Consider the following 25987-nt stretch of genomic DNA (forward strand, 5'->3'; position numbering starts at 1 on the left):
AGTGACTATTAATAATGCATTTTGAGGTTTTCCTACATTTCTGGTTTATTATGCAATAGTTCCCTTGGAATAGGTGATCTCACCAAATAATTGTACAATTCATACATGTTTTCAGAAAAACAAGGACTTATCCCTTTCAGTAGAACTACAGTAGAGTATGAAACTTTCTTCTCAATCTACAACATGTAAACAACTTCCTTCCAAGTGGGTAGAAAGGGAGTTGTAAGCAGAAAATTCAAATTGCCTTCCATGAGTCCTATTAGTAACATTTCCATCTGTTATATTTTTAATCCATTACAGAGCTGTCCCAGCTCAGGAAAATGAGGACAGTCACTCCCATGTCTACTCCCCAACCCAACAACATGGACTCCCCACCCCCTAACTTCATTTCAACACACTCTGGACTTTCAGAGGCTTTTCCATAAGGGAGAAACCACAAACTAAGAAGAAACCCCAGTAATAAGTCACAGAAGAATCTTCCAAAGGAATGACAGTCACAATACTAGACCAGTAGACAAGCAAAGGTGTCACAATTCCCTGCTGAATGTGAAGCCAGAAAATTATACACTGAAAGGAAAGGAAGCCACAAAATTCTGGTCAGAGTAGATTTTTGAAACAAGCTCTGAACAAAAAAGTTGCAGATGAGCATGTACCAACCTAGTCAACCCATGCAGGATCTGTCCTCAGTCCCACCCAGCAAAGGAACTGGGCTGTGACTTTCATGTATTGTGTCTGTGTTAAGCATATCAAACACTGTCTGTCATTTGTGACAGGTGGGATTCATGAACAGTGGGAGAATCAAAGCCCTGGACATTGAGTGCTTCGTTAATGGAGGGTGCTCACTCGATGAGTCGGAGCTGGTACGTAGTTCACCAACCCAACCATCCTTGATCATGGATGCAATGCAGGATTTCTAGATGTGTCTTTGGGAATGGACTTGGTTTCCTCAAGTACTTCCCAAGCCCCACAAGATGTTCCATTCTGTAACTGGAGTTTTAGAGGGGAAAAAATGTCCAGGAGTAAGAAATAGTACAGAAATCTGTATCCCTAGAACCATGTGGTCCCTCAAGCATCTCTGGATGCATCCCTGGAGGCTCCCACAACCACCAAGATAGCCCTGTAATCCCTGACAGAGCAGGGTCCCACGCAGCATCACAGCCTTAGGCCCTTTCATTGAACCACTGGCCAGAGATTTGCCTGCAGCCCCTGAGCACTCACTACTTGGTAGGCCACCCCCTCCTCACCCTCCAAAGTTGTCCAATATATGTTAATCTCTTTTATTTTAGTTAATAGAATTTCTTATAATGAAGCTTGAAAATGCATATAAAATCCGCAACATCCGATTGAGGGGCCGTGCCTGTTTGACGAACTTACCATCCAATACAGCCTTTCGAGGATTTGGATTCCCTCAAGGAACCCTGGTAACAGAATCCTGCATCACAGCAGTTGCAGCCAAATGTGGCCTTCTCCCTGAAAAGGTGAGATTGGAATCAAACTTGTAACCAAGGTTTCATATGGACCAGAAAAGGTGAGAAATCAGGCCAGGGAGGGAACTCAAGGGGCAGAGTCTGTGCTTAGGATGTGAGAGGTTCTGATCCCCAGAACTGCACCATGATTGTCCTTTCAGGGGACGCTGGTAGCCTCCAAGTACCATCAGACCCATATCAAAGTCCCCATCACTTCTGGATATGGCTGCTATAATTTTTTTAGTGATGGAAAACCAGCTACCCAAGTAAACAATCCTAGAAGAACTGGGCAAAAAAGCCTTGTCTTGTGGGACCAGAGGGATAGTACAGTGTGTAGGACACTTCCTTTGTACAAAGCCAACCTTGGTTTGATTCCCAGCATGACCAGATAGTGGCCCAAACAAACAACAAGAACAACAAACAATCAAAGATGTCTCGTCTTCGAAGTCAAAATAAATTAAGTAATAAAGTAATAAAATAATAATAAAACTCAGTTCTCCGTTGCCCTCCTCTTCTGATGCAAATATTCCTTTTGCTTTCTGTTTCTAATTTGTATAATAATGTGTACAATTGATATAAAAGTGAACAACCCCTTTCCATTTCTTACGCAGGAGTCACCATTGATAACAGGTCTGTGTTTATTGCTATAGCTCTCTCTATATATATTTATTCACCCATTTGTTCTCACACATATACCTGAATGTTGGTGTGTGTTGTATACGTGCACCTACAGAGTTAAACAAGACCATAAAAAGACATTTTTTTGCACCTTACTTTTTATACTCAACAATTTACCATGACCATCTTACCATGTCAAAAAAAAATCTACTTCATTATTTTGGGGAGGAAGGGGCTACACCTGGTTCTGCTCAGGCCTACCCTAACTCTGAGCAAAGAGATCACTCCAGGTGGTGCTCAGGGGACCATATAAGCTGCTGGAGATTGTACCTAGGTCAACTGCATGCAAGGCAAGTTTCCTACCCGCTGTACTATCTCTCCATCACCAATATCATTTTTTTTTCTTTTTGGGTCACACCCCGCAATGCACAGGGGTTATTCGCACTCAGGAATTACCCCTGGCGGTGCTCGGGGGACCATATGGTATGCTGGGAATTGAACCTGGATCGGCCACGTGCAAAGCAAATGCCCTACCTGCTGTCCTGCTGTGCTATTGCTCCAGCCCCCCCCCCACCAGTATCATTTTTTAATTACTAAATAATACCACTTAATGTACATATACTTAATATTTTAGCTACTCTATTATTAATATGCATTAAGATTATTACCCATTAGAGTCTATTAAAGATACTGTGATAAACTTCTTTGTACAGGTGTTTATTTGATATAATTGTGTATGTTTGCTCTTATGTCTCTCTGTGGAATAAATTTACAGAAAGAGAATTGCTGTCAGCTTAAAAGTCCTTGAAAGATACTGCCAAAATAATGTCCTCCATAAATATATTTTTGTACAGTATCCTAGAATATGCACATTCTTGGCAATGTGCCAAATCTAAAAGAGGCAGGCACTGGTAGATCATTATTGATAATGCACTTCTACTTCTCCACATTCTATTCAGACCACAGACTGATTTCCCATGTTTCCCAAATATTCTCAGCTCCAATAATCTTTATTTTGTCCTAAGGACCCTCTTTTGTCCCTAAATTTAACAGAATGGATCACCAAGTTTGTGATTTAGGAATGTCAGGGTGCTTCATATAGCAAGGGGAAGATAGCAGTTATATGAAGAAAAGTTACACAAAGGTTATATGGGTCCAAAGGGCAAAGAAATCACACTGGTTTGCAGGTAGGAGAGTCAGAAAAGCCTTGGAGAATGTAAAGAACAGATCATGGATAGATCATGTAGGCAAGGAGAACAATTTCAACCAGGAGTTACCATACTTTAAAATATTTGTTTTCATAAACAAAAGAGTTTTATCCCAAGGTTGCCGCTGATGATCAATTTTTTTTATTGATTTGGAGTGATATGGGGATAATGAAAAACTCCCAAGCATATCTCAGTGGGTTCTTTGTTGAGTATTACAAGGACATCAGACACATATATATTCAAGTCAGACACACCCATATTCAAATAAATATTTTAAAAGTTCTTACCACACATTCCAAAGACAACTGGAAGGCTTAGGGGAGAATATGCCATTTGTTTTTTGCTGCAATGCTCTTCGTCTCTTAGAAAAACATTATGTTAGGGGGCTGGAGTGATAGCATAGTGGATAGGGTGTTTGCCTTGCACGTGGCCAACCCGGGTTCGAATCCCAGCATCCCATATCCCTGAGCACCGCCAGGAGTAATTCCTGAGTGCAAAGCCAGGAGTAACCCCTGTGCATCACCGGGTGTGAAGCGGGAAAAAAAAAACATTGTGTTATTTACACTAAATTCTTGCTTTTAATATACTATCTACCAACTATGCTCCATCTTTTATGCTGTATAGGAAAAAAAGAAAACCTGCTTCCCTATACCCTTTTGTCCTTCACAAATCAGTTGTTTTTCCTACTACCCACTTCCAGAAGAAGAGACCCTGTTGAAAAAGAGATGACAAACCCCTACCTCCATAAATTCTAAAAAAATCAAATTGTGTTCTTTGAAAAAGCACATTTGAACATTTGAAAATTTGAAAAAAGCACAAGAAGAAAGACGTTGTCTTCTCTCAACCAGTTTGTGCTTTAGCGGGAGGCTTTTTCAGTATATTTGTGCAATCTGTCTTATCTTACCATAACTTTTCACTAAATTTCCCACTCTTTACAGATTAGGGAGAAAAATATGTACAAAACTGTTGATAAAACCATCTACAAGCAAGCATTCAACCCTGAGAACCTGATAAGATGTTGGAATGAATGTCTGGATAAGTCTTCCTTTCATAGCAGAAGAAAGGAAGTGGAAGAGTTCAACAAGAAAAACTATTGGAAGAAGAAAGGCATTGCTATTGTCCCCATGAAATTTTCAGTTGGCTTTGCTGCAACAAGCTATCATCAGGTAAGTCTCATGTCTGTGGAGAGGACCCTCATGTCAGGCACATTCCCAAACTATCTGTTTGTCATGACTTTGGGAGAGTCCCATTTCCCAGAGCACTTGCTCTTAGTACCTGGCAGATATGTATAGAATGCTCCTGAGCAGCCCCCTAACACCTGCAAGCACATATACCACATGTCTCAGTGGAGTAAAACGCTATCAGCAAGTATGAACTGCACAGCAGCTCAACTCCAAGACAGAGCATTGTACCTCACACCCCTACTCCAACTGAGTTCCTAGCCTTGCTGCTTTGAAAAAAAGGGAATGGGTGCCAGAATGCACCTCACTGGTGAAACACAGGCCTCTCAGATATGAGGCTGTGGGTGGATTCATCCCTAGCCCCCAAACAATACAACAAAAGGGGAAAGGAACTGGAGAAATAAAACAGCCGGTTAGCTGTTTGCCTTGCAAGCAGCCGATCTGTGTTCAATCCCTGTTGTCCAATAAGGTCCCCCAAGCCCACCAGTGGTAATTTCCAAGTGCAGAACCAGTACTTATCCCTGAACATTGCCAGGTGTAGCCCCAAAACAAACAAACAACAACAACAAAAACCGTTGTAGGGAAGCTCACCAGCCCATGTTGCTATGCTATCTGAGTGTAGGGTCTCACAGTTTGGGCAGTAGTGGAACTTCCCATCTGTCCCCAGTACTACTATGCAAGGAAGTCACTCCACTGTGCCCTGACCAGCAGGTTGAGCTGAGCCATCACTTCAGGAATATGTGTCATTTCTAATGGAAAAAGAGAAAAATTGAAGCTTTACAAATCTTCCCAGGGAGATTTTCAAAAAGAAGAGGCAAGTCTTTCAGATGTTCTAACCATAGGAGAGGAGAAAAAGCTGCATAGAGATGAGTCCATTAATGAGCACAAGAACAGATCTTCCTGGCACTCCCCATGGTCCCTTGCTAGGAAAGCTATTTAGAATGCAGGAAGGGTTACTGCCTCGCCATTACTATCCATTCAAAGCAGAAAATTCAATGACTGCAGGAAGCTTACATATTCTATCTAAAACTGCATTAGATTTCCCTGTGTGCACACCAATAACAGCATTCTTCCTTTTATACCCAGACACTAGTTACTAGTGGCTCTCAAACAGACACACACACACACACACACACACACACACACACACACACACAATCTTTTTTCAGGAATAAAGCAGTTGGCCCAAATCCCTTTTGAACTGAATTCAGATGGACCTGAAGAATGCTGGCCCTGCCACCTCTTTAGTAGCTGTGTGACCTTAACGTCCTTTATTATAAAATGAAAACATTAATTCTCTCTCTTAAGAGTTATGTGAATTGGATGAGATCATAAATTAGAAGCCCCTGACAGGGCTCCTACTGTGTGGTTATCCAGGCAGCCCAAGCCCCTCCTGTGGGGTCTCAAGCCCACTCTCAGGGCATGCTTCTTCAGGTGGGAGGTCTCCTACCTACTGGGACACACTCCTGATCAGATCCAGTATGCTCATTCCATAAAGAGGCTCAGGAATCTTAACCATTACATCTATAATCCTTACTATCCCACACCTGCCTTTACCTTTATGACTTCTCCTCATTCTTATGACTATTTTTTAACCAAATCAGAGAAAATTCCCAGGATCTATGGCAGCCAACTTCCTGTCTCCATGTAAAACCTCTAGCTTCCGGGTAGATTTCCAAGTGGATACACCCAAGAACTATCTGGCTGGTAGTTGGAGAGTGTTATTCCAGGTCAGCATATGACTCACAAAGCCAGACAGCTACTTTTTAAACCAGGCATGACTTGCGCTGTCCTCAGAGGGAGTCAAAGGCCCACAGTAAATAAATATTATCATTAGAACTCACACACCTTAATGCATCTGAGACATCTTTGGCCTCCCAGTGGCTCTAGACATGAATAACTGAGGCCCAATGCCTCCCTCTCTTTCTCCTCTTCCTGAAAGAAAAAATGACACATTTCCATTCATCCAGCATAATAAATATTTATTTACTGTTTCTTTGAGTCAAACCAGCTCAAAGTTTCCCAGAGGACACAAAAATGAGCAGGATCTGGTGCACTTCCTCTAAGAGGCTCCCACAGAAGAGCTTATCTATCTTCTTTTCCTGTGGCTGCCAGAGCCAAGTGCCACAAAAGGTCTTGTACCTTTGAAGCCTATAAGTTCAAAATCAAGGCATTAACAGGATCGTGTGCCTGTTGCAGGCTCCAAGAACGATCCCTTCCTGTCTCTTCCAGCTTCTATTACCTCCTTGTCTTTGGTTTGTGGCACCTGCCCTCGCCATGACCTCCATTGTCATCTGGCCTTTTTATAAGGCTACTGCTTTGTTCGACCTAGAACCCCCTGTAACCTAGTGTTAAATGACAAAAACCCAAATTTAAAATATCTAACTGATAAATGATCATTTAAAATATCTAGTTGGAAGAGCTGTTAACCAACTCAGAAATTGAGCAACATCCCCTCACACAAGTAGAGAGTGTTCCAAAAATCTATATGAAATGAGAGGTGCTTAGAGGCAGGAAAAGGAAAAGATCAGGGAAGATTAATAATTTCCAGTTCAGATAATCTACCTATGGCAATGGCAAATATTGTGGCCTCTTCCTTTGGGGGACAAATATCTCATTGGTGCTGACTGAAAAATCTCCTACCTGATCCATTAATGCTATATTCCTGTAGCTGGGGAGATGGCACAGAGACTAGGACTTTTTCCTTGCATGCAGTCAACCCTGGTTTGATTCCCAAAACCCATGTGGTCCCCCAAGCACCACCAGGAGTGATTCCTGAATGCAGAGTCCTGAGCATCACCGGGTGTGGCACAAAAACAAACAAAAGACTATGTTCCTGAAAGTCTGGAAATGCAGTTTGGTGATGTATCAATCTAATCTTGGTGGGTTTAGCACAGCAGCCTCTTTTGAGAAACTATTCTTTTTTACACCAGTGTGGCTGTATCATGCTAATACAATTCTATTTCCAAACAAAGTCACATTCTGAGTTGATAGGTGGACATGAACTTAAGGAGAATACTCCTCTACCTAGAATTCCTTGGGAAGAGGAAGTGCAGAGAATGGGGCAATTGCTCTTTCCCAGATGGTAAAGTTTTAACTGAATGGAGTCCATGAGGTGTGGATCTGCCATTGCAAAGTAGGTGGGAAAAGAGAACAGTGTAAGCAAGAACACAGGTCAGGAAGGAACAGCAGTTAGGCTAAATTTAGAAGAGAGGTGGAAACAAACAAGGATGAAACTGGAAAAGAGGGGCCAGAGCAATAGTCCAGTGGGTAGGGTGCTTGCCTTGGATGCAACCAACCCAGGTTGGATCCCTAGCATCCCATGTGGTCCCCTGAGCACCACCCGGAGTAATTCCTGAATACAAAGTCAAGAGTAATGCCTGAACATTAACAGGTATGACCCCAAAATGAAAAAAAAATAATTTGTATGTATGGGATGGGGGATGGGATGGAACCTGGAGACACTGGTGCTGAGAAATGTACACTGGTGGAAGGATGGTGTTGGAATACTGCATGACTCAAATCTAATCATGAAGTGATAGCACAGCGGGTAGGACATTTGTCTTGCACGAGGCCGACCCAGGTTGAATCCCCAGCATCCCATATGGTCCCCTGGGTTCCCCAGGGGAAATTCCTGAGTGCAGAACCAGGAGTGACTCCTGTGGATCACTGGGTGTGACCCAAAAAGAAAAAAATCCAATCATTAACAGCTTTGTAAGGGTCTATCTCACAGTGATTCAATAAAAAGTTAAAAAAAAAAAAAAAGGAAAGAAAACTGGAAAAGGAAGAGACCAAATCCCATAGGGTGTCATGCTGTATAAAATGGAACCAGGCTTTTCCTTCCAGGCTGTGAGGAATTTTATCTCAGCTACTTGACCAAGAGGCAAAATTTTCACCATTTATGATTCTATCCAGTTGTCACTTTGGGGAGCACTGCTCCCAGCCAGGGCTCCCTTTATGCCGCCCCCATTTCTCAGGAATCTCTCAGCACTGTAAGTAGCTGCATTGAAAGCTACTTACAGAGAACCATGTTGTGTTCATCTTTATGTATCTAGAACTGAGCCTAGGCTGTACATCACATGTACATGTACATGTATAAGTACTTAGAATTGTTTCATGAACTAGGATAGGTCAGCCAGAGAGTTTAAGCAGGAGGTTGACTTTCTCATTGGAAGCAATTCCTGAATACTCGAGGAGGCTCCTAGTAAAGTTGTCTACAAGCAACTTTTACACAAAAGAGAACAAGCCTTCAGAATCCTGTCAGGAAATTTTCCCTCTCTGACCATCCCCACCCATCACACTTAGATCTCTCTATTTTGTTTTTCATAGTGAGCCTCACTAAACACCAATATCGGTTGCTTCACTAGGCAGCTGCCCTTGTTCACATCTACACGGATGGATCCGTCCTGGTCACACATGGCGGCAATGAATTGGGACAAGGAATTCACACCAAAATGCTACAGGTAAAAAAAAATATTTTTAAGGTGAGGGATGTTACACAGAGCAATAGTAAAGTGGGAAGGAGGTTTGCCTTGCATGTGATCAACTAGGGTCTCATTCCTGGCATTCCATATGGTCCCCCAACACTGACAGGAGTAACTCCTGAGTGCAGAGCCAGGAGTTAAGCCCTGAGCATCGCTGGATATGACCCAAGGGGGGGAAAAAAAAGAAAAAAGGAAGAGAAGGGAAGAGAAGAGGAGAGAAGAGAAGAGAAGAGAAGAGAAGAGAAGAGAAGAGAAGAGAAGAGAAGAGAAGAGAAGAGAAGAGAAGAGAAGAGAAGAGAAGAGAAGAGAAGAGAAGAGAGAAGAGAAAAAAGCATTTGTTATTATCTTCCTGTACACTTTGATGTGACTGACATTTGGAATTCATTTTAGGGTAAATAACACTTCCTTAATGTCAGCCCAAAGAACTTGACTATATAGATAAAAGTTTTATCGACCAGAGTGGCTAAGGTGGAAGAAATCCCACATGTTTACAAATGCTCTTGGAACCTGGCCAGGGTTAGTTGAACATCATTTATAAGCCCCTGGAGCACAGCAATGGGTACACAAAGCACCTAGAGGAGAGTCTCAGTTTCCTACCTGGAGACCAGCATGTATCACTTAAAGTTTCAACAGCAAAATGAATTTGCTTGTAATTTTATTTTGACAAGAAAGATGACTATTTTTCTATCATCATCTTATCACTTTTAAGGGATACTTTAACATGCACATACACGCAAAGATACCATCTCAGGAGAAAAATGAATAATCCTTAAACTGAATACATTTAACTAGGTAGCTAAAGGTAGCACCTTTAGGGATGACTGTTTCATATCTGCTGCTTTTGACTAGGTAGTCCTTCCACTCCTTTGGATTATGTCTCTTTCATTCTGTATAGTTTTAAGGAATATCTCAGTTCTGGCACCTTTGTTCTCTCATCCCTTCCTTTGGCCCAGTGTTTGCCACAGAATCCCTTAATGGTCAGTCATGATCCATGGACCCCAGTGGCTGCAGAGATTGGCTCAGGAAGAAGGAGCATTACCAAGCAGACAATCTGAGTATTCAAAAAAGGCCAATCAAAATGATTTCCACAAAGATGGGGATTATTTTTACCTTATATACTATAGGTCAAGAATTGTCAACAGCCAGGGGCTGGAGCAATAGCACAGCAGGTAGGGCGCTTGCCTTGCATGTGGCCAACCCGGGTTTGAATCCCAGCACCCCATATGGTCCCCTGAGCACTGCCAGGAGTAATTCCTGAGTGCATGAGCCAGGAGTAACCCCTGTGCATCGCTGGGTGATCCCAAAAACAAACAAACAAACAAACAAACAAAAAATAATTGTCAACAGCCAGTCTCCTGTATAATGGATCAAGTCTACCCACTGTCAGAAATAATACAACTATTATTGAAATAAAAAGCAAGTGTGGGGGTGGGGGATTATGGAAAGGAACCTGGGGACACTGGTATTGGGAAATGTACACTGGTGGAGAGATGGGTATGTAATACTGTATGACTGAAATCCAATCATTAACAGCTTTGTGAGGGTACTTTTCACAGTGATTCAATTAAAAAAAGAGTTTGAAAAAGAAAAGAAAGGAAAAAAATAGCAAATGTGAATGACTGTGATTGACTTAATACATTAAGATTGTAAAGCCCTTCCTTACTGACATCCATGACATGAGCTCCGGCTATTACTCCTGAGATCTTAGGCAGGAGAACTAATAAATTCCCTTTTTGACTTTTATCACCAAGAAACAATAAGTGCTCTGTGTGTGTGTGTGTGTGTGTGTGTGTGTGTGTATGTAGTTTTGCTTCTTGCTAGGGAAACATCTGCCATTGCTGAAATGACATTACTGTATCCTGGCATTGGGATCATATATATCCTTGTAGACTTCTGGAGAAAGTGTTTTATTGGTTTATTTATTTATTTATTTATTTGCTTTTTGGGGCACACCTGGCAATTCACAGGGGTTACTCCTGGCTCTGCACTCAGGAATCACCCTGGTGGTGCTCAGGGGACTGTATGGGATGCTGGGAATCAAACCCAGGTCGACCATGGGCAAGGCAAACACCCTACCCACTGTGCTATTGCTCCAGCCCCTAGAGAAAGTGTTTTAGCAAAAAAAAAAAAAAAAAAAAAGGAGACAGGGGCTGGAGCAATAGTACAGAGGGTAGGGTGTTTGCCTTGCATGCAGCCGACTCAGGTTCTATCCCTGGCATCATACAGTCCCCCAAGCACCACCAACAGTAATTTCTGAGTGCAGAGCCAGGAGTGTGACCCAAAAATAGAAATCAAAAAACAAAAACCAAAGAGACAAAGGGGTGAATGGTGAGGGAGAGGGAGGGGACAGAGACAGTAACAGCCTGAATAATGCATTGCTTTCCTTCTTTTTCTTGCCTTTTCATTTCTTCTTGGTTACTTATCTTAATTTCTGCATATGTCTTCTAGAGAAACTAAAAGGAAATGAACAGAAAAGAAAAAAGTGAATAGCAAATACTAGACAGATACAAGCAACTAAAATAGAGAGAAGGGGTGAGGGTGGTTAATGATAAAATGGGGTGAAGGCAAGAAAGGGAACAAACTGTTAGGGCCACATTCCTCATGATTCTGGTGCCAACAGAGTTAAGATCAAACTCAGTCAGCCTAATCTCTGTCTGTCCCATTCTCTGTCTCTCTGTCTCTGTCTGTCTCTGTCTCTGTCTCTCTCTTTCTCTCTGTCTCTCTCTCACTCATCATTAATAAATTTGAAAATTTCCCTTAAGCCTACTCCCTTACTAGGTAAAATTTAGAGGAACAGAAACTCTTAAAATCCTAACTGCACTAAACTGAAATAGAAAAACCACAGTGTAATATTACAAAGAAAACACTTTCAAAATCAGCAAGAAACCCTACAAAAATGGTTTTACCATCTACAAAATACATTATTTTAAACTTTAAAGGTAATCAAGGATATAATAAAAGTTATAAATTTTAATTAGAAAAAAAATGACTCACACTTTCATAGAAGCCCTTGCCAGACTTGAAAATGTGTTTGTTTTTCTCCTAGGTGGCCAGCCGTGAGTTAAAAATCCCCATGTCTCATATGCACATCTGTGAGACCAGCACAGCCACGGTGCCCAACACAATCGCTACTGCAGCATCTGTCGGCGCAGATGTCAATGGCAGGGCCGTCCAGGTGCTTCTTCCTGGTGATCTGTTCCATGGGAAAGCCCTTTCCATAAGTTGGGTTTTCTTAGCCCAAAACAAGCACAAGTGGTTGGTTTCAGAGATATCGTCTATATCACTAAGCACAGGCCTGGGATGACTGTTGGGAAAGTGTTTTAAGCCGAGGTAACAAATATATCCAGAGTATCCTGCCTCAAATACAGCCAGTATTTGCACCTGCAATGCTCCAGAATGTTCAGAGTGTTCAATCATTCGAGCACCCAGATCCAGGTTCCTCTATCTTCAATAGGAAGTTTTCACAGTTGCCCTTCAAATCATCACCAAAGTGAACTGGAGAAGGTGAAGAGAAAGGAGACCAAACACAAAAATAAAGCAGGAATCACCCTGGTGGTGCTCAGGGGACTGTATGGGATGCTGGGAATCAGACCCAGGTCGACCATGTGCAAGGCAAACACCCTACCCACTGTGCTATTGCTCCAGCCCCTGGAGAAATTTCCACTCCTCATTCGTTAGCAGAACTACATATAACTGCCACAGCCAAGCTTCAGTGCAGGGAAGGGTGGGGAAATGCCAAGTAACAGGAAACCTTAGCGCTAGCTACTCTGGAACAAAAGGAGAATGAACTTCGATAAGCAAACAGTCTCTTTTGAGAGAAACTGAAGAATGTGGGTGTCCAGTAATGAAAAGCTGTGCAAGGTTCCTCTGTCACAAACAAGTTCCTACAGGCAAGTCAGCAAGTAAAAACCCGACCAGGTAGATATAGTACAACTAAAGTATCTGTACCTGTGAAATCATAGCAGCCTATTAGTGCCTTGTACTTATGTTCTGGGTGAGAAAAAATTTGTTAACTCTTCACATTTTTAAGCACAGTGGGTAGGGAGTTCGCCTCGCACATGGCCGACCCAGGTTCGATTCCTCCATTCCTATAGGAGAGCCCAGCAAGCTACCAAGAGTATCTTGCCCACACGGCAGAGCCTGGCTAGCTACCCGTGGCGTATTCAACATGTCCAAAAACAGTAACAAATCTCAAAAATGGAGACGTTACTGGTGCCCGCTCGAGCAAATCGATGAGCAACGGGATGGCAGTGATACAGTGATACAGTTATAATCCTTCATTGAAATAATTGGCGCCAGATGATCCCCCAAGAACTGCTGGGAGTGAGTCCCTCCACAGCACAGAGCTGAGAGTAAACCCTAGCACTTGTGGGTGTGTACCCCGCAAAAAAAATGGTGTTCTATTTTGTTTAGTTTCATGACTAGGGATTACAAAATAATACAGTTAAAGATTTAAAAAAAAGAAAAGTAATTAAAGTATAAATATTCCTAAGAAGGGAACATGAAATCAGAAATTCAGCCTAATACATATTTTAAGTGGAAGTGAATCAGAAAGGGACACTCTTCCTCAACCGATTCTCTACTCCTGTGTATTTACTGTTTCCAAATTCTCATCATATGAGAACTGATATGATGAGTATTGGTCATTCCCTAATTATTTACTGACCCAATCAATTATCCATTGGCATTTCCTCCAATACACTCTAAGAAACCAACTCATCTCTAATGGGGATGTCATTTCTTTGCTCCTTCAAGAATGCTTGTCAAATCCTTCTGAAACGCCTTGAACCCATCATTAAGAAAAACCCAGAGGGCACATGGGAAGACTGGGTAAGTTCAACTGTCTGCATTATAGATGAGAAAAAAAATCAAACCAATGCAGAGAGAGTCCTGATAGACCCATATCACATTGGGACACTTCTAAGGAGGCAAAAGAGTACAGGCTCACCAGAGCTGAGAAGGCTGATCCCTGAGATATGTATGGAGAAAGCACACAGTGTACCTGAGAAAAAGAATAGGTGTATCTGAAGGGTTCTAGAAGGCTTCATCCACTATGTTGAAATAAGAAAAAAGAAAGAAAAAGCCTTCTGCTTACAGAAAAATATTGATGTTTTACACTTAGAGAAGACATTAAAAGGCTGATTCTAATAACTATGTCCCAAGGAAGGGAGCTGAATTTAATTCAAGTTTACACATCCGGTAATCCAACAATAGCATAGGCTTTATCCTTTAGAATCTGACAGTTACACACACACTTACTAGAATTTAACATTTAGATGGGAACTTCCAAACACTGTGTGAGCTAAGTCCCCAGCATTGTGGATACCCAGCACAGATTCTACTTGGTTTGCTTCATCCAGACTTCCGAAACTTGTTCAGTCTGAAGAAAATTTGTTTATGTACTTGCTGAGGAAAAAAGAATACAATTACTTTTATTACTTCTAACATGGGACCTATGATTAATTTCAGTTTGGGGATATAGAATATTTTTTACATTTGCCTAACAGCATATTTTATTTTGACTAAATATATCCAATCTACAGATAGAAGCTGCCTTTGAACAGAGAATTAGTCTTTCAGCCACTGGATACTACAGGTAAAAATTATAATAATGTCTTGACTTTTCTCGTGAGAAAATATGGGTGTTTTAACTGCTCTGGACTCCAGTTTCCTTGTTCATAAAATAAACTTTTATTATGTTATTTCAAAAGTCCTTCCAAGGGTCCAAATTCTACACTTCACATAGAACCTTTGAACTCTGTCCAAAAAAAAAAAAAACCTAATAAAAATATTGTATTGGGTAAAAAATAGTAATAAACATGACTTGCAGCAACTTATCATTATTTACTATTCTTTATAATAAATAATAAAATAGATCATTAGGCCCAGAGAAATAGTACAGCAGGTAGGGCACTTGCCTTTCATGCAGCTGTCTCAGCTTCAACCCCAGGCACCCCAATATGGTCCCCTGAGCCTGCCAGGAGTGATCCATGAGTACAGAGTAAGTCCTGAACACTGCCAAGTGTGTCCCCAAAACCAAAATTACTAAGTAAAAATCATTAGAAATTACTTGCAGCTCAGTTTTACAAATCTCTTTATGATGAAACTGTTCTGGTTTGAAACCCTGCATTATGTGGGTGGATGACCATCACCATCATCAATCACGTCTATGCAGCACCCAGCAGTGGGGTTGCTCAGTAAGGCCTGTTAGTTGAGTGAAACACAGCAAGGAGAGCTGGTTGTTAAATATTAGGAAGTCTATAACATCAGTGTTACAATCTAATGAAACAAACTGCCAAATGAGGGGCTTGGGATGGGGAGAGAATAAGTAAAGTAGGTACTCATAAAGAAAGAAGAAAATGAGGTAACAGTTTACTCCAGTCCCCTATATATAATGAGTTCTAAATTCCTAAATTCCTGAGTTCAGTTACCCAAAAGCAAAAAAAAAAAAAAAAAAAAAAAAAAAAAAAAAAAAACCTCTAGATTCGTATATCTTCCACTATGAAGTAAAGCATTGAACTATTAATCTCTTTTTTTTTTTTGACCAATCTTCACTCTATGTTTCATTAACCAAATGTAAGGGGTCTCTCTGGGAATATTTTTAAATGGCAGCTGAAGTCTTCCATGTGCAGAACTAAGGCTCCAACCTAAACCATCATCACATCATGGTACACTGTGACGCCAGGACCCAAATGGTCTCTTGGTATCTCTCCTGTTAACATGCTGACTGCAGTATAAACGTACCCTCTTTAAAACACCAGCAAATCATAGTGTTGCTCTAACTAGCTAGATTATAAATACAGGGAGCAGTTTAAATTAGTATGAAGAGCAAGTTCGAGTAAGCATCAATCTAAGGAAATGCTATTATAAATCTTCAGTAACTTTTTTTTTTTTGATGAATCAACGTTGCACACAGAACCCTCACTACCCTCACACTGAGAGACTTTGTTCCTTCCATCAGGGGCTACAAGGCCTTCATGGACTGGGAGAAGGGTGAAGGAGACCCTTTTCCGTACTATGTCTATGGAGCTGCCTGTTCTGAGGTTGAAATTGACTGCCTCACAGGAGCTCATAAGGTAAGTCAAAGGCAGTTTTTCTCTGAGAAAGCTAAAACAGTAATCAAATTGCCTGGTTCATAAAGTAGTCCAATCTCCATGTATAACACTTGTATAATAAAAACAATATTCTTTCCATTCCATAGGAAATTCTAGATATCTAGCCTTACCCTGAAATTCCACTTGAAAATAAGTACTCAAGAAAGGATTGAGACTGAGTGCAATGCACTACATTTTATATTCTCTCTCAGAACAACAATAACAACAAAAACCTTTACAAAGTTTTTTTTCAAAGGGGATAAGGGTTCTCCTAATGAAAAGTCATCATCATATTTGCTGGTTGAATTTTTCTTCATATAAATACTGCATGAATTAGATTTGTATTTTTATGGATGGGGGGAAGTTGAGGCCATGCCCTGCAATGTTTAGAGCCTACTCCTAGCTCTATGTTTGAGATCACTCTGGGCAGTTCTCAGATATCATATGCTGTGCCTGAATTTAAACCAAGGTTAGCAGGAGAAAGACAGATGCCTTAACTCATACACTATCTCTCCAGCCCAATAATGATTTTTTTTTTTTTTTGCTTTTTGGGTCACACCTGACAATACACAGGGGTTATTCCTGGCTCATGCACTCAGGAATTACTCCTGTCAGTACTCAGGGGGCTGTATGGGAATTGAACCCAGGATTAATGATATTCTTAAATATAGTAAACAAAAATATCTGAGAGCTACTACCCTCACATTCCTCTCAAGTTCATCCTTAATATACATTAATATTATGTCTCCATTTTTTTTTGCTTTTTGGGTCACACCTGGCGATGCACAGGGGTTACTCCTGGCTGCACTCAGGAATTACACCTGGCTGTGCTCAGGGGACCATATGGGATGCTGGAAATCGAACCCGGGTTGGCCGAGTGCAAGGCAAACACCCTACCTGCTGTGCTATCACTCCAGCCCCATGTCTCCATTTTTATTCTATAGCATTATTAAGAAATAAACTCATGAAATTAGGATCATTGATTGCTTATAATAGAAAACACACTCTTTTTAAAAGTGTTTCATAAGGCTGGATAGTACAGTGCATAGAGTGCTTGCCTTACACACAGTCAACCTGGTATTGAGCTTGGCAACACACATGGTCCCCTGAGCCCCACCAGGAGTGATCTCTGAGATCAGAGTCACACATAAGCCCTGAGCACAGTCAAGTACAGCCCCCAAACAAATCCCCCCCAAAAAAGTGCTTTCTAATGCTTTCCACATTACAACACACATGATATTTGCCAGCCTGACAATATTTCAGACAGGAGTCCAATGTTGCCAATGATCAATCTAGGTGTCCTATCCAAGATTCCCCCGAAAATTGTCATATTTGTGACATACTTATTTCCCATTTGAGACTCCACATTGGTAGATAAATGCTTTTAGATGTCACCTTATCATCTGAGCCTTCTCCACAAAGATAATATTGCCAGATTTAGCTAGTCAAAATAAAGAATGTTGTATAAATTTGAATTTCAAGAAAAAACTAATGTTTTTCTGATATAAATATGTTCTGTGAAATTTTGTTTGTTTGTCTGCTTGGGGGCCATACCTGGCAATACTCAGTGCTGACTCCTGGTTTATTTATTACTCAGGGATTACTCCTGGTGGGTTCAAGGGACCATATGGGATGCCAAGGATCCAATCCAGGTCAGCCACATGCAAGATAAACTCCCTACCTGTTGTACTATCGTTCCAGTCACCCTGGAACATAGTATGTTTAGCTGACAATTCCACTTGAGGGCCTCAATATTGATCTCTGAAGAAACAAACCTCATGGGGTTCTTCTAGAATTTATGGTGCCAAAAAATTAAAATTTGATCTACCAGACTGGAGAGATGGTACAGGGATAAGTGGTATTTGCGCTGCACAGGCTGACCCAGGTTAGAACCTCAGTACCACATACGGTCCTTAAGCCCCACCAGGAGTGATCCCTGTGCACAGAACCAGGAGTAAACCCTGTACACAGGAGGTGTTCCCACCCCATCAAAATTTTTTTTAAACTACTTAAATTATTTTTTAAATCTTCTCTGTGCTTTCCTGTTACAGCTAAAAAGTCTGTCTTTTTAGTATTGCTTTGGTCCCTTGAGATAGTGTTTTCCTTGAAGAGGCAAATTTTCATCTGATGAAAGAAATTAGAGAGTTATTTTAAGGACAAGTCTTGTTGTTTACTATGATTGGTGATTTGAAATATTTGGTTATTCACTTACAGCCAGCCCTTTCCTCCTGGTGTTCAGCACCCACGTTGCAAAGTATATCCGGGAAGTGAATTTAAGATCCACATGGAGTTATGCCCAAACTCCTATGTGTGCAGCTTGAGGATAGGTGAAAGCTGGGCCCATTACCCATAGTAGGTTGTCTAGAAGTACGAGTCCAGGTATTGTGCCTAGGTGCTTAGGAGGATCATATGGAAAGGTCAGGATTGAAGCTGGGCAAGGAGCACCTTACCCACTGTACTGTTTCCAGCCCCTGAGAGGTTTTCTGTGACTCCTAGCAGCCTACACCAGAAAAAAAGTGCTAGGTACTGAAGCAATAACACAACAGGTAAGGTGCTTGCCTTGCATACAACTGACCTTAATTCATTCCCCAGCATCCCATATGGTTATCTGAGCACTGCCAGGAATAATTCTTGAGTGCACAGCCAGAAGTAACCCCTAAGCATCACTGGTGATGGCCCCAAACAAACAAACAAACAAACCATAGAAAGGGCCAGATAAATGTGATGTTTCTAAGGGAAAGAAGATTAATAAAGTAGAAAATGGAATAAATACTTGCATCTCATATGTTCCAATGTCTTATAAATCCCTAAAATTCATGTAAGTCACTCTGGTTTTAAGATTTCCTCAGTGAAATATTGAATAACATGACTCACATCAAGCTACCGTGAGACTGGATAAGCCCATGAACTATGCTAGAGCAGACAATCCCAAACTAAATTAAAACAGCTGGGAAAGAGCCAAATAAAACAGGCTCAATTATTTACTAAGTGACATTTAAATCCACCAACAAGACATGGACTTTGGAGGTACTTCACAGGAGTCAAAACCAGGAGCATAAAAGACCTCCTGGGCCTGTCAGCAGACCTAGCACTGAATTCGAAGTTTGGCAGATGGCTTACCACCTCTCATGTTGATAAGGCGCAATGAAATATTCATTAACCAGCAGGAATTCCGGAATAAGTGAATACCGTTTGAATTTCTTTTTTTAAAAAAATGCCATCTGAGAAAAGTTGAAGACTTAACTGGCTTTATTAAACAATTCATGAATCAAGCTGCATCCTACCTTTCAAGTAGAAAGGTGCTCCAAGAACTTGCTAAAATAAAAGGCTTTTACAGGCAGAGGAGGGTGGTGCAATAGTCATTAGCGAAGTGACAGGATTGTTTTTGTCGGGATACCCTTACATTTCATGAAGTAGCAGTGAGCAGGCAGAAAGAGTGTCTTGACAGGTAGTTTCACTAGTGCTGACCAACAAATTCCAGATTGGTTGTTTTAAATCAAGGACCAAGGAGCTAACACGCATGACAGAGCACATTCCTAGCATGTGCAAGGCCCTGAGTTGGATCCCTGGCATTGTTAATCCCTTTCATAACACTGTGTGAAATTCTTGTGCCCCCGCCACCAGCACTTCCTGACCCAGGTACTGCACTTTGAGACCCACACCACTAGGCAGTACTGCCACAGGCCCCTTGATCACCACTGGATGTAACCCATTTGGAAAAAAAAATTACAGGGCTAGCTAGAGAGATCATAACAGGAGTTAAGGTACTTGCCTTGACTTAATGGCTGCATGGTGAGATACAACAATCTTCATTAACTTTCTTCTAAGGAAACATTTTTTATTATTCTGTTAGCAAATTATTATAATAAGCAATATCACTGTCATCATCACTGTCACCACTGTCATCCCGTTGCTCATCAATTTGCTCAAGAGGGCCCCAGTAATGTCTCCATTGTGAGACTTCTTGCAATATAAAATAAATTATTAGGAGCCTGTTATGGGGCAGATTTAAGGGATGGTTGGAAAAATTGTAGACAATGATAGAGGGAAGGTGTAATGGTGGTGAGATTGGTGATGGAATATTGAATGCCTATAACAAATCACAATAAACAACTTCATAAACCACAATGTTTATATAAAGTATAAGGGAAAATTTTTTTTAATTTTAAATAAATAAAAATATACTTGCCTTGCATGCCACTGTTCTCATTTCATTCCATGCATCACATAATTGCCCCCTGAACACCACCAGGAGTGATCTCTGAGCATAGATACAGGAGTAAGCCTGAGCGCCTCTGAATATGGCTCAACCACCCTGACCTCCAAAAAAAAAAATCAGTACTTAAAAATTTAACAAAATAAAATTCTACCCTGGGCAAGATTAAAGCCATCAATAAATTGGGTTACTAAGTTTTGGTTTGATGATATAGGGTTAGTATAACTAACATCATTTGGTCCTACCATGTTTTTAATAAGATATTTTTACTTTATTAAAAATAAACATTAAGAATTATTTTGAATTATTTTATTCAAAATTTTATGGTGGGTTGATTTTATTTTTTTTGGCAGAAAATCAGAACAGACATTGTCATGGATGCAAGTTGCAGCCTCAATCCAGCCATTGATATTGGGCAGGTAGGCGCTTGACATCTTTAATGGCTGCATCTTCCTGAAAGGCATTGTGGGCAGCTGAAAATCATATACAACATCACTGAGTTTGACATTTTCCCCCTTCAGGTGGAAGGTGCATTTATTCAGGGAATGGGCCTTTATACTACTGAAGAACTCCAATATTCCCCAGAAGGCGTCCTGTACTCTCGAGGCCCAGATGAGTACAAGATCCCCACCATCACTGACATCCCAGAAGAATTCAATGTCTCCCTATTGCCATCATCCACCACCCCAATAACCATCTATTCTTCCAAGGTAAGCCCCAATCCTATACTGTGCAATGGGAGAGATTTAGTGACATTGTCAGTGGAAACTGGTGGACACAGTAAAAGACACCAACCATGAACAGACCCCAGACATTAGAGATTTAGAATCTGGATATGAATCTACACAGAACAATATGAAATGCAAAGAAGAAATATGCTCTATCCCATAACAATCAGGAACTAAGAGCCTTATTTAATATCTTCTATACTGGAAACTCAAATTCAGGCAAAAGTGTGGCTTTAGTGCAATAATTGTTACCTAACATGTTAAGACTAAAATACTAAATTGGTTGAAAACATCACTAACCAGGAGTGTGTCCCAAACTCATCATACACCTCCTAGGGACCTGGGTCCTTCAGTCACACCCAAAATACATCTAGAATTCTTCTTAGCTTCGGTGGGAATGGATTTTCCCTCCAGGGAACAACTAATAATGTCTGGAAATATTTCCAGTTGCCCCAACTGAGAAAGAAAGATGATCCTACTAGTAGAGGCCAGGACACTGCTAAAGAGCCTTCAGATGCAAGGTAGACCTACACAGAGACAGGAAGAATTAACTGACTCAAAATGTCAATGGCACCAGGAAGCAAAGACCCTTAATAATTGCTAAAAGAGTGAAATTGTACATTAAAATAAATGTCAGTGTTTGCATTATTGTATGCCAGTTATGTGGAGACTAACCTCTAAGTAAAAACTTTACTTAGTTTTGAGATGTATTGTTAATGTTTTCTATAAAATCACATGGAGGGGCCTGGAGAGATAGTATAGCAGAAAGGGTGCTTGCCTTGCATGCAATGGACCTGGGTTCTATTCCCAATATCCCATATGCTTGGTCCCCCAAGCACCGCTAACTGTAACTCCTGAGTGTAGATCCACGAATAACCTCTGAATATCATCAAAACCCCAAAATGTAATTAATTAATTAATTAAAAACACCTTAAAGACTTCTTACTAGAGATAGCAAATTAATATCACCAAAATTACTACCCTAAAATGGATCCCTATATATTTGCTGGAATTTGATCATTTTCTGACTAAATCCTACCTTCACCCGGGAACTCCTGTGTGCATGGGGATGGAAATAGGCAGGAGTGAGAATAGAGGATTGAAAGAAAGGACAATCCAGAGGCTTTTTGGGCTGGAAGTCATCCCCTGGGGAAAAGGCAAAGGCAGCTCACACCACAGCGAACACTGAGAAAATGGAGCAGGAAGGATTCAGACTTGGGGACCATCTGATTAAATCTAACCTGCAAAGACATTTTCTTTGATTTTTAACAGTGTTTCTTACAGTTGAGGACTTTTTATTTAGGGAAAGGGAAAGTCCCCACTCAGTGATTCTCAGGGTATACACCTAATTCTGGGCTCAGGAGTGATCGCTGGCAGTGTTTGGGGTACCATACATGGTAGTAGGGATTAAACTAGATCAGCCACGTACAATGCTAGCACCTTATCTCTTGTACTATCTTGTGGGCCGTAAAGGTTAGGAATTTTCCATTAAAATACAAATATCTGATTTGTCTTTTAAAAAAATAGATGAGCTATTGATTTTGGCTACATTTCTGAAAGGCAGCAAAACACTAGAAGGAAGTACAACTGCCTACATTAGGCAAAAATACACGAGTATCTGTATGTTGGTGGGCTGGAATGATAGCACAGCTGGTAAGGCCGACCTGGATTCGATTCCTCTGCCCCTCTCGGACAGCCCGGCAAGCTACCGAGAGTATCTCACTCCCACAGCAGAGCCTGGCAAGCTCCCTGTGGTGTATTCAATATGCCAAAAACACTAACAACAAGTCTCACATGGAGATTTACTGGGTGCCCGCTCGAGCAAATTGATGAGCAATGGGATGACAGTGATACAGTGATACAGTGATCTGTATGTCAAGATCAATCCAAATATTCTTTAGTGTCCCCATCTACTCACATCAACCATTTGTCAAGGATAAGTTAGCAGCTATCATCTGTTACTCACGTACATGCTTTCTTCTAGAATCCCCTGCCTCCCCCGCCCCTGGAGTCCTATGAGGCATATTACTCCGTGCTTATGAAGTTGGCCAGCTCAATCTCTTTCTGTCTGTCTATCTGTCTGTCTGTCTGTCTGTCTCTCTGTCTCTCTCTTCCTCTCTCTCTCTCTCTCTCTCTCTCTCTCTCTCTCTCTCTCTCACACACACACACACACACACACACACACACACACATTTTCCCTAGAATAAATATTAAATCCAAACAAGATTCAAGATTGGGAAGTTGGGAAAAAGAAAACAGGAAGTAATGAGTGAACAGGTTCAGAGTTTCAGTTATATCAGTGGTGTGAGAGAGCGGTGTAGCCATATATTCAAAGCACAGACTCAACAACACTGAAAACATGAAATCTAAGAGCAACCACTGAAATTTTGTAATATTCCTATCAAGTTGACAGGCAGGGACGGGATGGGGGTTGGGGTCGTGAGAGAATACAGAAACACTGGTAGAGGGAAGCCAACACGGGTGTTGAAATATTATATGCCTAAAACTCAACTATCTATAACTTTGATAAATCATAGTTCTTTAATTAAAAACTAATACTGAGGGGCTGGAGCGATAGCACAGCGGGTAGGGCGTTCGCCTTGCACGCGACCGACCTGGATTCGATCCCCGGCATCCCATATGGTCCCCCAAGCACCGCCAGGAGTAATTTCCTGAGTGCAAAGCCAGGAGTAACCCCTGAGCATCGCTGGGTGTGACCCAAAAAGCAAAAAAAAAAAAAAAAAAAAAAAAAAAACCTCTAAAAAACAGATGTGCGAAGTTCTGATGCTCACAGAATTTTTTTTAAAAAGCTTCATACAGGGGGCTGGAGCGATAGCACAGCAGGTAGGGCATTTGCCTTGCACGCGGCCGACCCGACCCAGGTTCGAATCCCACCATCCCATATGGTCCCCTGAGCACCGCCAGGAGTAATTCCTGAGTGTAGAGCCAGGAGTAACCCCTGTGCATCACCAGGTGTGACCCAAAAAGCAAAAAAAAAAAAAAAAAAAGCTTCATACAGTCAGCCAACATTTACTGAGAACCTATGGTACTTAAAGTCCTGTGGTAAGAGTTAGAAAGACAATGGTGAACATGACCTGACCCCTGACCTCCAGTGCTTTCCATCTAGTTCAGAAGCTTCTAAGACAATTGTGCTTACCCACAGGGCCTGGGTGAATCCGGGATGTTCCTGGGTTCCTCTGTGTTCTTTGCCATCATGGATGCAGTGGCAGCAGCACGAAAAGAGAGGGATGGAGGTGAAGACTTCACAGTCAGGAGCCCTGCTACCCCAGAGCAGGTGCGAATGGCCTGTATGGACCGGTTCACAGAAATGGTAAGAAATTGTTGATCTGTTTTCCTAAAATAGATTTTGCATAGCCAAGTAGAGTACAGCAAGTAAGTTGAATGTTGGCTTGCATACAGCCAACCCAGATTTGGTTCCCAGCACTACATATTGTCCCCCCCAGAGCCCTGTAGTCAGGAGTGACCCCTGACCACAGAGCCAAGAGAAAGCCCTGAGCACTGTCAGGTATGTCTCTTTCCAAGAAATCATAAAATAAAATACTGTTACTGTCATCCCGTTGCTCATCGATTTGCTCGAGCAGGCACCAGTAACGTGTCCATTGTGAGACTTGCTGTTACTGTTTTTGGCGTACCGAATATGCCATGGGGAGCTTGCCAGGCTCTGCCGTGAGGGCGAGATACTCTCGGTAGCTTGCCGGGCTGTCAGAGAAGGGCAGAGGAATTGAACCTGGGTCTGCCCCATGAAAGGCAAATGCCCTACTGCTGTGCTATCGCTCCAGCCCCTTTACTATTTTAAATTGTTTTCTAAAGATCTTTTCCTTGGCATGTTCAGATATAAACCAAAGCCTGAATGAAGTGAGGGAGCAAACCTAAAGCAGGTCACTCCTTTTAGATAGAAAAGAGCTAGTGCAAAGGCCCTATAGCAGATTCAGTGAATTCAAAGTAGCCTGGAACTAACTAGCTCTCAAAAAGGCTGTCTGCATTAGTTTCTGACCTTACCTCTATGGTAATATAGAAGCATTTGAAAGGCTGAAATCATTTTCTTTGGCAAAGAGAAAAGAAACAAATATGTATCTGCTTATCAAAAGGGTAAAATCTGGATAGCTCTTTTTTTTTCTTTTTGGGCCACAACCCGAAATGCACAGGGGTTATTCCTGGCTCTGCACTCAGGAATTACTCCTGGCGGTGTTCAAGGGGCCATATAGGATGCTGGAATCAAACCCGGGTTGGCCGCATGCAAGGCAAATGCCCTACCCGCTGTGCTATCACTCCAGCCCCCAAATCTGGATAGTTCTTGAGTAAGTTTTCTGCCAACTTGCTTCCATCATAATTCAGGTGTCTATTTCATTCATTTATTTACTTATTTTAGTTTTTGAGTCACACCCAGCAATTCCCAGGGGTGACTTCTGGCTCTCCACTCAGAAATTATGCCTGGCACTGCTTAGGGGACTATGTGGGATGCCAGGGATCAAACCCAGGTTAGATACATGCAACGCAAATCTCTCTAGTCCCCAAGGTGTCTATTTCTTTAGCTCTTTTGAAATTGATGATGCATTCAGACAGAGGCCTCCTGAAGTTGTCATACTCTGGCCCTCACACAGATCAGTCTCCTGACGACATTTTGGAACAAATCTAAACCTTCATCAGAATTTGATAGAACTATATATTTCTTCATTGAAACATGTAGTGACTCATACTGACATATAATATTGTGTAATACAAAAAAATTAAACATGAATACTAGTATTTGACATTTGAATATAGTCAAAACATAGTTGTTCTGATGAGCAAGAAAGTCAGAGGGGCAAACAGTCTGTATACTAGAAAACAAGCATCAGAAAGTTCAGTCTCTTCAGAGTAGAGAAAGGGATGGTTTTTTTTTTTTTTTTTTGAATTTTATTGAATCACCGTGAGATAGTTACAAGCTTTCATGTTTGGGTTACAATCACACAATGATCAAACACCCATCCT

General features: G+C 41.4%; 1 protein-coding gene across 1 annotated transcript in view; it reads left to right on the forward strand.

The window, feature by feature from the left end:
- LOC101541048 (aldehyde oxidase 2) overlaps positions 1 to 25987 on the forward strand; it is an 84162-nt gene that overhangs the window by 49327 nt on the left and 8848 nt on the right. The window contains exons 24-34 of the mRNA XM_055122445.1: positions 774 to 860; positions 1287 to 1478; positions 4231 to 4458; positions 8841 to 8936; positions 12004 to 12132; positions 13713 to 13787; positions 14501 to 14553; positions 15919 to 16033; positions 20621 to 20686; positions 20789 to 20977; positions 24159 to 24326. Coding sequence (XP_054978420.1) covers positions 774 to 860; positions 1287 to 1478; positions 4231 to 4458; positions 8841 to 8936; positions 12004 to 12132; positions 13713 to 13787; positions 14501 to 14553; positions 15919 to 16033; positions 20621 to 20686; positions 20789 to 20977; positions 24159 to 24326 — 1398 coding nt within the window. The remainder of the gene's footprint in view (positions 1 to 773; positions 861 to 1286; positions 1479 to 4230; positions 4459 to 8840; positions 8937 to 12003; positions 12133 to 13712; positions 13788 to 14500; positions 14554 to 15918; positions 16034 to 20620; positions 20687 to 20788; positions 20978 to 24158; positions 24327 to 25987) is intronic.

This window comes from Sorex araneus, chromosome X (assembly GCF_027595985.1).
Source record: "Sorex araneus isolate mSorAra2 chromosome X, mSorAra2.pri, whole genome shotgun sequence".
NCBI classification, from domain to species: domain Eukaryota; kingdom Metazoa; phylum Chordata; class Mammalia; order Eulipotyphla; family Soricidae; genus Sorex; species Sorex araneus.